The 12,364-nt window shown below is 47.9% G+C and overlaps 4 protein-coding genes across 4 annotated transcripts; 1 reads left to right on the top strand and 3 right to left on the bottom strand.

Annotated features, from left to right (window-relative positions):
• Positions 1 to 920: 920 nt before the first annotated feature.
• P152DRAFT_299968 (HET-domain-containing protein) lies at positions 921 to 2,211 on the bottom strand. The gene is made up of 2 exons (XM_033675080.1): positions 2,072 to 2,211; positions 921 to 2,017 (listed from the first exon to the last, which is right to left on the bottom strand). Exon 2 carries the CDS (start codon positions 1,971 to 1,973, stop codon positions 1,146 to 1,148), a length of 828 nt encoding a protein of 275 aa, XP_033535616.1. The 5' UTR covers positions 1,974 to 2,017; positions 2,072 to 2,211; the 3' UTR covers positions 921 to 1,145.
• Positions 2,212 to 4,948: 2,737 nt separating this feature from the next.
• Positions 4,949 to 7,230, bottom strand: P152DRAFT_481150 (cytochrome P450). The gene is made up of 4 exons (XM_033681795.1): positions 6,554 to 7,230; positions 6,155 to 6,498; positions 5,600 to 6,107; positions 4,949 to 5,553 (listed from the first exon to the last, which is right to left on the bottom strand). Exons 1-4 carry the CDS (start codon positions 6,889 to 6,891, stop codon positions 5,157 to 5,159), a joined length of 1,587 nt encoding a protein of 528 aa, XP_033535615.1. The 5' UTR covers positions 6,892 to 7,230; the 3' UTR covers positions 4,949 to 5,156.
• A 3,265-nt stretch (positions 7,231 to 10,495) lies between these two features.
• On the top strand, positions 10,496 to 10,936 carry P152DRAFT_299899 (uncharacterized protein). Its single transcript, XM_033675079.1, has one exon. The coding sequence runs from the start codon at positions 10,627 to 10,629 to the stop codon at positions 10,864 to 10,866; it is 240 nt and encodes a 79-aa protein (XP_033535614.1). The 5' UTR covers positions 10,496 to 10,626; the 3' UTR covers positions 10,867 to 10,936.
• Positions 10,937 to 11,007: 71 nt separating this feature from the next.
• P152DRAFT_394017 (uncharacterized protein) lies at positions 11,008 to 11,676 on the bottom strand (the record flags this gene model as incomplete). Its single annotated transcript, XM_033676229.1, has 2 exons — positions 11,008 to 11,391; positions 11,461 to 11,676. 2 exons carry the CDS (start codon positions 11,674 to 11,676, stop codon positions 11,008 to 11,010), a joined length of 600 nt encoding a protein of 199 aa, XP_033535613.1.
• Between the last annotated feature and the right edge of the window lie 688 nt (positions 11,677 to 12,364).

Here is a 12,364-nt window from a genome sequence, read left to right as displayed (position 1 = left end):
GAAAACCGATCTTGCTCCCTATCTAGTAAACAATTGTCCTTTCCGTAACCGTCCACGACATTTCAACACTAACCGTCCATTACCTACTGTCTCCCATTCATTCATCCACGATCTAAGGGCAAAGTCCCTTAAATAAACCCTGTACGCCTACCATCACACAATCATAATTGTCGTTGATCCTTGCAGGCTGAGAACATTTCAGTATCGACAGGCTGAGATTCAGAAATGGCTCCAATCCGCTCGTACAGTTGCGCGGACGGGTCGAGGCACCTTAGCACCAGCGTAAAAGTGTGCATTTTAGGGCCGAGGAACTCGATAGAATGCTCAAAAAGCCGTCGACTCAGTTGGAGCAATACACCTGCTGGGTGTCAGGGGACGTCTTGGATCGAAAAGGCTCCAAATTCGGGTCATGGTCCATGAAGAACAAGGAATATCCAACCTGCTGCTGCTTATCATATCCATCGGGCTGCAATGGTGTCCTATTGGCCGATCCCAAAGAGACAGAGTGGACGTGGTCTTTATGTCCATTTTCATCTGCATTTGCACCTATCTCCAGTTCGGCTTCGATAAGTTTACCACATAGAACGGCACGCCCTGATATCACCCTCCCATATGGATCGGGACCTTCCAACGTGCATTCGATATCGACGACAGTGCAGCATTCCTCAAAAAAGTATGGGTCGGCAAACGAGTAGCTAATATGGCTATCCACGGCCACCCAGGACCATGAGGGTGCCCACCACTCCTTTGGCTGCAGTGTTCTGTTCTCTTGATGGACGAACCATTGAAGGTCTTTTATGGAAGAGTCCTTCCACAATCCTGCAAAATAAGCGCACGTTTTCCGCAGGGACCAAAGCTGCGCCAGCCCCGACAACGCCGGCAATCGATCACTCGGGAAACTGAGCGAAAGCTGTGTATATTCCTGCGTCAGGAGCCACCACCTCGTCGGAGTGAAATATTCTGCCCGAGGGTCCGTCACACAGTGTGTGTGATACTCTTTGGAAGAGGTGCGATTCAGTTTCCTATGTACGGAATCTGGATAGCACTGACATGAAATTCCATCAGAACATTCGAATATAAGCTCGACTCGGGTACAATGCAGCGTACGTGGGGATAGAAGTCTGTTGATCGTTTTGGCGTGTCAATCAATCACGGAAACAATAGGATACCTGTTCAGAGGCAGTGAGATGCTTGTATTGTGTAAAGGTAGGATACATCGCAGGGTAGATATACCCAGGCTTACGTAATGTACAGAATGGGATGACTAAGTAGACCGCTGATGTCCGACAAAGTCGTTCTTGAAGAGCCCAGCCACGGGTTAGGAGGGGATATCCCTGTTTCTCGACATGCTGCATCGTCCTCGCATTCTCGAATATCCTATGCGGAAGCGATCGGCGGACGTACAAGCTGGATGACCCACTGTTATTGTTGTCACCTATGGTTAGTTCATAACCCTGGTGATCGACGTCGGTAGTGTGGAATAGGCCACCGGTGCCATCGGGAGCAGATGTAGCTGCAATCGTGAGGTACGAATTTTGATAAACAAAGCACATCTTCCCTGATTCAGTTTGCCAATCTTGTGAATCATCCTGGATGATACAAAGGGAGTCGATCCATAGGTACTCTAAACCCAGATTATGGGCAAGTTGAATGGATTCTTGAAAGGTTTTCGGTATATCAGACCATGGGATTTCGGTTTTGAAGCTTGTTATATTCCGATGCGACAAGCATAGATGGCCCAGGTCCTCTGTACCCCAGCAATGGCTCAAGCAACCGTATTCTCCGCGCTCATTCGGCAAACTTTGATGAAGACAGACATGAAGGTTACCATTAATACCTTCTCTAGGTTGAATATGCAAAACACGAGTAGGTAAAAGAGGGGAGTCCTCGCATATGCAATTATTATGCTCGGCCACGCAAGTCTTTAGGTGCGAATCCACCCATGACATGCTTTCTGGTCCAAATGTATGCATCGAGATCCGTGGAAACACTGATGTTCCAGTATAATCAGAAGTATCTTTACAGCAATATTAGTTGCAACGTACACCATACCCAGAAGGGCAATAGTTACCACTCGTGCGGAAGATTTCAAGGTTGAGGTGCTCTTTCCCGACAATAACATCCAGCTTAGCAAATCCTTCGGTGTATGGCTTCTAGGCTTGGATAGCTGGCGCAATAATCATCAGCATTGAAGGATCAATGCGATTGAAACAACATGTGACAGCAGAACGAAGGATTTCGCAGCCTCGACACCCACTCGCTCGAGCAGACTCTGCCAACTCCGCCAGAGGGAGGCTCCTATAAAAGCGATAATCCCAAGACGGGGCGACTCCTTGAAGAATGCGGTCAATACTGTTGCAAGCTGAGCATCGCTCTGCCGGGTTGGGGACTTGAGATGGCATGGCACAATCTCTTGGTCCCTGTGGCCACGGTGGATATTCGTCAGGATCAAATGAATATCAGAATCCAATACATCGAAGCAGGGTTAACTAGGAGTCTAGGATTCAGCAATATAAATGGTCTTCCAAACCCTAGGCAAGCAGCAAAGTATCTTCTTGAGACTGACGATGATATCACAGCACGGCTTTCGATAAAGGGGATAAGATTCGGACTTGCTGATGCCAGACATGAGACAACTAGACTAGACCCTCAAGTCAGTGTACAGTCCGAAAAGAGGCATGAAGTCAAGGGGATGAAGCGACATTAAAGTCAAAATAAAGTTCCAATCCAAGCCTCGCTAGTAATTATGGTATTGTCAGCTGCTGAAATGCACGTGACAAGGAGGATCCTGTCAGAGATCGGGAGGTCACTGTTTTTCGGCGTCTTCCGGTTTCCTACATTGACTCCCGTGTTCCCAGCTATGATAGCGCATCATGCGTCCCGCGATATTGCCAGCCCCTCATTCTTTACTTTTTCGTTCGTTTTGAGTAAATCAGGGTCTCCGCGACTATTAAATGCATGCAGAACTTAAATATGGGCGTAAAAGGGCCTTTAAGAGTCAGCACGCTCTTTGATGCAGCTCCGGAGAAGTCTGACTGTTTTAGCATCTCCATATACCAGGAAGAGGCGTTCAGTGAAGTCTGTCTCGATATTAATAATAATAAGAATCAATTTAACATACTATCTGGATCCCTTTCGGGTCTATGAGCACGGCATTCTATCTGGTCTGCCGCGGGCAAAAGTTTCCCCGTAGCCCTGAGACTGGGGGTACATAAAATCCTGCCTCCTCCCTTTAGTAGACTATCTCAAAAGTTTATCATCTTTCCGTACTAGTCGGTGTTTCCGCCTACGCGGAGAGCTTATTCTAGCACACCGTGGAGGAGCTGGAACGGTTTCCAGTCCTCTATTACCTCCTTCTCAACTTCCTTGGCCACCCGGTATTGCTCTAGATCTCCCGCATCGATCAGCCACCTTGCTGCATGACGCACCTTGTCCCTCTCATGCAGTATCCTCTTAAAGTCCGTTGTTCCAGCTCATTGGAGGAGCGCGATTCTCTGGTCGGTCCGCTGCGGGCAAAATGCAAGGAGATGGTAGAGAGACTGTCGGGGGGCGCCGCATTCACGCGCAGGGTGGATTCCAGGGACATCAATTTTCGCGAGCCATCCATCCTTCAACTCCAACTACCTCAGTCCGTAGTGCCATACTATCTCGATATTAAACTTGAAAAAACCTAAGAATACCTTCTCGAGAATTTAATGATTCCCATTTGTAGTAGACTGATTGACTGGTATGGATCTAAGGTTATTCTTCACTGTCTTCTCTGCTCGGAGTCGGTCGATTGTTGGAAACCCAGGAAGCTTAGTCCGTTTCGCCTTCAATTGTCGAGTTGCGCCAGGGAAGGCTAATTCAATTGCCTTCCGGATTAGGAAGAAGGCGTTCTGTTTTTGGATACCTAAAGTACCAGGTAATTAGACTCTATTAAAGTTGAAGAAATCTGGAGGCCGGATAGTAAATGGTATCCGCATTGTCTATACAAGGCCATGTTCAGGTATCCGAGGACAGACTACTGCAATTCTAGATGTATAGCTGAACATTTCGCCTCTATTCCCAATCCGCTGATAAGGTTGTCGCTCATGCCCATCACAATTGTCCATTGCAACGGCCAGTCCAGGATATTTTGCAAACTGTTTAGTTAAGGCTACGCTAGATGTGGTTAGAAAATTGGAATATAGTACTACATGATTGTAGAAAAATGCCTTTCTGTGCTGATTGTCTCCTGAGTAGGAACTCGGAGCGTATCATATGTAGGAGTAATCCCAAAGGCATGGAGATAAACGTTAGACCTTTGCGAGACAGACCTCCATCTTGTAATGTAATCCCAATTCTCCTAGGAAGCTTATTTGATAGCTTTTTATGCCGGGAAAAGGCCAACGAGGACGCTATCATTGTAGTGAGTCCATGATGAGGTTTCTGGCCAAATTTTTTGGTTTTGCTCAGGGGCTGGGCAACTGATTCAACAAGAGAGAAGAATAATGGCGCCCTATGTCGGATGATCTGATGCGTACTTCCAATATTCCCAGGGGCATTATCAGCATCCCGTACCCCAAAAGATTGAGACTCGTCTCGCATCAGTTGTTCAAATTCATCTGAGATGATGCGGGTAAAGATGTGTCGAAGAATAGAAAGAATACGCTTAGGCCTATGCTTAATGATATGGGTTTGCGTGTCAGGATCAAGGAGAAGATCAAAAAGAAACCCTTCTGCAAGTTGGTGCTTTCCAATCTTCCTTTACCCTGCCTGGTTATCGATCATATAAAGGAGGAACTGTTTCCTAGAAAAATGTCTCTTCTTTAATATTGACATGATTTGGGTATAGCAGGCCTGAGTTGCTTTATTTTAGGCTTTCGGTGTAGTATTCGTAGCATCATGATCGGTGTAAGGAAGAGAGAAGTTGGAGGGGGTATCTTCGGCCTCGTCAATCCATTCTTCTTCAGATAATATATCGTTTGCGTCTGAAATTATTTGTTGTTGAGTAGTTATGGTAGTTTTGTAGTAACTAGTGGATGTGTATCCACTATATCTGCTGCCTCCACGCAAAAACTCACTCTCTGGATTTAAAAACAGATTGTCGATTCGCACCACGGTCATCTAAATCTAAGCGTGGTCACATATAAAGTCGTCCAGTACACCAGGAATCCAGCGAACGCGGCTGCCATTTACCATTTCACAGTTTCTAAAGCTTTCGCATCGCTCTTCTCCCACGGATATTCCTTCTCCGCCGCCCTGATCAACTTCGTATGCATATCCGATCTTGGATTAATCGAAGTGCGATACGGGATAGGGTGTGACACAATACCTGGTTCGAATTTCAGTTCCGGCTCCACCGTCTTGCCATTTTCGACCAGTTTTTTAATCTTGAACACCGCCAGCGACTGGGCGATGGTGAGGAATAGCGCGTTATCGGCTATGTAGCGGCCGGGGCATACACGCCGACCGTACCCGAATGTCCAGGTGCGCGGATCGGGTTCGGCTTTATGGGTGGGCGTGTCGAGGAATCGTTCTGGGAAGAAGGTCATGGGTGAGCGGTAGACGGAGGGGTCGTGCGTGAACCACCTGTAGTCTCGTTAGTAGACGCAAGGATTTTGAGTGTGGGTATTACCAGGTATTTGTAAGTAGGATCGCGCACTTCGGGATTCTGTATCCCCGAATGGTATCTTCCTTATTGCTGGAATGGGGCAAACCCATAGGACCAACAGGGTGCCAGCGGTGTGTCTCTGTCACAATTGCTTCGATATATGGTAACCTTTCGCGGTCAGCGCTAACAGGTAGTCGGCTGCCTCCAGTAACACGGTCGAGCTCCTCTTGAGCCTTCTTCTGCACCTCCGGGAATACAGTCATAGCCAGGAAAAAGGTCATCATGGAGGAAACAGTCGTGTCAGCGCCGCCCAAGTACATTGAAGACGCCGACCACTTATGAATATTCTCCATCTCATCGGAGCCAACATCCTCAATGGCCTGAGATAGGAAGGATATTTTGTGCGTCTTTTCGCGCATTTGCTGCTTGACGAACTGGTAGGGCTGCTCCGTAGTTCGATTCAATTGAGCAGCCATTTGACGAGCTGTGTCCTTGAATCCAGTACCAGGGAACCAATCGGGCGCATATCTCACTTTGTTTTGTCAGACATGTCGTATACGTCTGCTTGTAGGTACTTACAAAAAGGCATGATATCCACAGCCCACTTTCCAGGTACTGTTGCATCAGCGAATTCGTGCATAGTCTTGCCAGCCATATCAACCAGAGGGTCCTTTCCGTGCGCCTCAGCTGTATAGCCATAAGTAATTTTCAGTATAACTGCACCAGCTTCCTTTTTAATATGGTCAAATAAATTCTCTGGAGAATCTAGTACATTAAGAAGAAAGTGAACGGCTTCTTCCTCCTGAGCGCGATCGAACACCGAGAGGGCGACACGGCTGCCGGCAACCTTGGCAAGGTTCTTTCGATGAAGCTTGAAGGTGTCTGTGTCGCCGCTGAAAGCAAGTGTATTCTTCCATCCGATCCTAGACGTTTCGTCAGTAATCTGTGCAATTATATTTGTCGTTAGGTTAAGCATACATATCACTACTGAAGACCATGTGTGGGCGAGCAGAGTGAATAGCCGACCGGTCTCTCAGGAGCTCAAGTGCGATTTGCGCATCATTGATGATCACAAAGGTCTGACCCAGTACTGTAATAGAGCTGATTGGGCCATAAAGATCTTTATGCTGTAGCCAATGGTCGCACTCAAGCATTCCGGGCTTTGGCAGGTCATTCACATTTCCAATAATCGGGATGCCTTTGGGACCCGGAGGTAGCGGCAGGCCATGGTTTTCCGATCGTACCAGGCGACTGATCACGTATACAATGGCGATACCGAGAAGGGCGACAAGGCCTGGGGATAATGCGATAGCCATCCTGACTGCAGCAAACTAGGAAGCTCGAGTTGAGGATATGAAGAGAAAAAAATCAGAAGCACAACGCTGAATGGCTCTTGACTATGGAAGTTCAAATCATTCTTACCAGCAACGAGCAGAGTATAGGACGAGAGCGGAAGGCGAGTAGAAGTAGGACTCGGGAAGTTAAACGAATGCAGGTCACCGCAATAAGGCAACCCGTAAACCACCCTCTTCAAGGCCTATAACAGCTCCTAAGGCTCTATTTGATTACTCCGCCCATTCAACTAGTTACTGTTATCCCCTAAGCCGTTAATATATGTACCATGTAGATCCAATTTAGGGCTAATAATAATTACGAAACCTCCCTGTTTGTGACGGCTGAGATACTCTAATGCAACATCATTAATAGTCACAGAGGGATACTCTAAGCTTGTTAAGGATTTCTAGTCCGGCTTGGTACGGTGGCAATCTTGCGGGGCGTCGACAGGGGTAAATGGCCCGAGTACACTATCCGGGTATCCGTGGCCCGTGCCCCGTGGCCCTTGGCCCCACCGCCCCAGGCCCCTAACCCCTTGGACCCACACCGAACCCGAAGGTGTGGGTGGACCAATACCATATTTTCAATTTCGATATCTGAGACGTATTACTCGAATTCTGGCAACGCATTAAAATTAAATCCCAAATTCTCCTCCTCCACGGGTAATTCCTGTATGGAAGATGCTCCCTTCTCTTTTTCCCGCCCCCATCCCCGCTGTGCCTTCCTAATCTTGGCCTTTCGCTCCTCATCGCCCCGCACATCGAGATGTCTCTTCGCTTGTCGGACATCCAAGGCACCCGTCTGGCTAAGGCCCATTGTTACATGCCGTCGGGTCTTTGGCCTTTTCTCTTGCTTTTGGCGGCGCTGGATATCCGAAACTACGACCTGAAGCACGGAATATGGCTCTCGCTACAAGCGGAATATATGCTTCCTGCACCCCAACAATGGCATGGAATTATCACTTTGGAGATATGCAAGCTTTCTACGCCGAAAAATTTACACAAGTCGATGCTCAAAATCCTCTTTTTGGGTCTGGGGATGTGCGTAGACAGCGTCCTAAGCGTGCTGCAGCAGAGACGGCTTCAAATGCTTGGAAAGGACTTAGCCCGCGCAAGAGACAGCGACGTTAGTAGAAAGAAGATAGGCCTAATAAGGAATACATTGAAATATTGAAGTTCGTTCGCAGAGGAAGATGGGAATTTGTGCGCTAGGCCCAGTCTTCAGCCTCCATCATCCTCCGAGCACATGTACCCAGATACCATTTCAGTGCTGTCATCAGCGCCTGATCTCTCCCAGGAGAAATGGATAAACTATATCGCAGTTGTGGATCACGAACAATATATTTCCATGTTCATCAGTTTGGGACACCCCAGAATCGTTAGTACAACTTATCGTCGAGGTGTAGTTGCATGTTTACTGACCTGGATGAAGCAAAGAGAGGCACATATGACGCATTATAATTTGAAAACCTTGTGGAACTAGCGTTCAATGTCGCACCCAGCATGTTTCCATTTGCTAACCGACCGGCAAGGAATGGCCGGGACGCACCCTATCTGAACCAAATAAAATCTCTCCAGTGCAAGATATATTCCACATCACTCTCAAAAACCCCAAGTACACTCAAGGCTCCAAGTCAGCCATGTTTGAGAAAATTTCAGTCTAATCGTCGGTTGACCGGAAGGTAATACCCATGTCCTGGCAGGACGCATATTGTTTCCACCACAGTGGATGGGGTGATTGTGAGAGACTTCGCCACAACTGGAGACGAATACAGCCTTACCGTTGCCGTTGAAAATATGCAGGAGATGACAGACAAGGAGTTTTCAAACGCCACGAACGAGTTTATCTGGAAGTTATGCAAGGACATGGTCGCCCTCTCCGAAACTGGGGTAATTCAGACGCAGCTGGCCCCAGCGACAGGGCAAGGGTACCCCAAGATAATGATAGTGATAGCTCGGACATTCCTGGGGATTTCAAAGACGTGGTTTCTTAAATTCACAAATGAATACGAAGATGACAGAGAAATCTCCTAGACTTGGCCGACCAGGGAAGTTGAGACAAAATCTCAGTCAGATTCGGAGGGTCGAAACATGACAGAACGTTGAGACGAGCAATCAGTGGAATTAGTGGAATTGGGTTGAGGACGCTGTGATTCGATTTCATTTTTACCCTCAATGTTATGGTCCCGGGCCTGTGGCCTGGGCCCTTGAGTACCTATATGGCTGACGCCAGGGATGTAGCTAGTGGATGGCATGGAGGATTATCAAGGAGATAGTCATATGGGAGCTATGTGTTAGGACGGAGCTGTGTTAAGGAGCTATGTTGAGCTATGTTAGGATAGCAGAGAGAAGGGTTTATATCTTGCGCACGGAGGCGCTGGGAGATTTCTTCCTTCTCTCTCTTCAATCTTCAAGCGGAGCCAACAAGAGGTTGAGGACTGCGTCGAGAGCGCCACGTAGCCATGTTCTCCATTCTGGACACATACTATGTAGGATACTAACCGCGAAGGAACCCTCTTGATGCTCGACAGGTTGCCTGGTTCACATGATCACAGCCGGGGGACCACCACTCAATAGATATCCCTCTCGAAAATAATCAACAGCCTGAAATCGCGGTACAGGAGCCAACAATTACGAACAGAATGCCTGAAAATATATCTTGATTTGGCATAATTCTTCTTCTGTATCTCAAAGTGAGTGCAACCAACGTGGTCCGAATGAATAGATTTACCTCGCGAATCGATGAGCCACCCCCAGGCCCCTAGCTCGAGTAGGCCGATGTTTCTCTTCGCTCGCTCCTCAACTCCAGCTTCTCTCCCGAATCCAATCAATCCCAACATATGGCAATGGGACAGAAATCACAGAACGATTTCAGGAACACGCGATCGGCGCCCCACGCAGAAAATTAGAATCGGAAGCCCAATACGAGCTGGATGTCTTGGGTAAGAAGTTGAGATATAAAGAATAGAACAGGACGCTATCCGGGGGAGGCGCTGGCAATGGCTTAAGCGTCCTCTGGCAGATTGACGGCATTCAGGATGTGATTAGCGAGAAGGCTCCGAATGCGGACACCAGCGACCACGCTGACTGAACCGTCCTCAACGAGCTGGATGGTATGTAGACTCACTTGCATGAGGAGGGAATATATAGGGATGAGTTCTTCTGAGCCCACAAGAGGGTCGGAATAAAGATTAGTGAACCGGAGATCGTCCTTTCAGGGGCGATGATATGTGCCGCTCAACAAACTTGACATGGAAGGAATTAAGGTGCCTGCAGGGGATGAAATCAAACGAAGAGAGGGGAAGGGGAAATGGCCCTGGTCTTAGAGTAGAATGTGTCGAGATTTCTATGCTCACGTATGCAACAGGTGGGCAACTAGGGCGATGGGTTCTTCTAAGGTCGCAGGACAGTACAAAACTCCCTTTGTCATAATTCTTTATTATCCCCTACAATAGAATTAGTCGCCCACTGACATAGAGAACAATGCACCAGAGACCGGGAATTGGGATTATTTGAGCATGAAATTGGTGCTGTGGAGAATACTCCAATCGAGCAAAGATCACGTATCAGAGAGAAGAGCGATGTATTGGATCTATCTAAAATACAGCGTGAAGAGATAGAGATAGACATCTCCGAGCAAACACAAACCACGTGACCCAACACACACTGAAGTCAGGTGACCTCCGTGTGACAGGTACAGTGTGTTGGAAGGATGGAATGAAAAGGACTTTGAGACAGTCTCATTGGTTATCAATGCCGTACAGGGGAATCAAGAAAATACACCGAATCCTTCCTCCCTACTCGCTCAAAGATCCTCTTATGCTTCGAATCTTTTGGTTTTGGATTCCATTTTCACCTAAACACTCCCTCCTCGTCTTCTTAGCATCATTTGCGAGCACGCGACACCAAGACTATCCTCCGAGTCCAAAGAACTCTTCCGAGTACATGAAAAGGTGATAGGGTATGGAATTTGCAACAAGAGCACCGAGGTTCAGACAGAGCAGACTTCCCCAGAGGTATCCTAGAACGAAACAAGCATGAACAAACTTTGAAACCCCTTCCTAAGCTCCTAATGGATGCAATTTCCATGGATCAACTTCAGCGCTTGCTGACGTAGCCGTATTCAATCACCAATTCGAGCCAACGCACCAACTTCGCCAATGCGCCGTCGTCAATGCTCGCATCACACTGGTTGCTAAACGTGGCATGCTGGAACAACGCTGAGAGAAATGGGAATGTTCTGTAGCAACGTTCACAGTAGAATGGGTTGCCGTCCACAACGCCATTCAACAGCTCGATTCGGGAAGACCTTTCAACAAAGCGACGCCATTGAAAGCAGGTCGCCGCCGCATGTTCAAGTTCATGATTCGGATCCTGCCAACAGATCTCCTGCTCTAAGTGAAGGATCATTGCGGAAAATGAAATGAATTTCTCGTTACACTTGAAGCATTCGACGGTTCGGGGTAGGTGCACTTGTTCATGCTAGCGTAATGCAGTCATTAGCATGCACGCGAATCTTATGATGGGTATCCTTCGTAGGGTCTACCGTACCTGTCTGAGGCCATTCTCAGTACTAAAATGACGGTGGCAAGTGCGGCACCCATTGTTCAGTTTAAGATGCTGTGCCAACCCAGGTCTAGAGTCAAAGCCTAGAAAACATCCTTCACAAGGGACTCCATAACCACACTCCCTCAAGTGGTCTGCGATGTCCTCTTGTTTGTAGACATAAAACTCCACACCGCAGTTGCACCCCACCCAACCCCGCATGGCGGGCAATTCCTTGGGGTCCGGGGTTCTTCAAAATTAAGGTGTTGGATCGACGGGAATCGTGAATTCGTGATGCTTAAATATTTCGTGCTCGATCGTAGAGAGAATAGTTCTGGTGTTGCAAAGAAAGAATGAAGATAGGCAATGCAACAGGCGAAGGGATGAAGAGATACCGGGCCGTTGGACTGGGACGATAGCGGCGGGGATCGCAGGGATCAGGAAGGAGCTAAGCTAATCAGGACAGCTAACTAACTAACGTAAGTTCGAACCCCTGCCTGTTGGCCAACCACCTACTTGGCCAGTATCACCATCTTCACCACCATCACCAAACGCGTAATATCTCAACCACCATATCGTATTACGATGTCAAATTCAGAGGAGGTACTCCTACAGGCTATCCATGCCGTAGAGACCGGTCAATGCAAATCACAAAATGAAGCTGCGGCCCTATTCAAGGTCAATCGAGCTACGCTTCAAAACCGCCTCAAGGGCATGCAATCGCGCTCTACAGCTCAACAATCGAACCAACGCCTTACACCGGTGCAAGAGAGGTTTTTAGTCGACTGGATACTTGAGAGTGACGCTCAAGGATTCCCCCCTACCCACGCACGTCTGCGTGAAATGGCCGCGCGAGTTCTAGAGCTTCAGGGTGATTCTACACCCCTTGGGAAGAATTGGATACCACGAT

The sequence above is a fragment of the Eremomyces bilateralis genome (genome assembly GCF_010015585.1).
Source record: "Eremomyces bilateralis CBS 781.70 unplaced genomic scaffold P152scaffold_6, whole genome shotgun sequence".
Classification (NCBI taxonomy): Eukaryota; Fungi; Ascomycota; class Dothideomycetes; order Eremomycetales; family Eremomycetaceae; genus Eremomyces; species Eremomyces bilateralis.
Note: the sequence above shows the minus strand (reverse complement) of the source record. Positions and strands in the feature narration are given on the sequence as shown.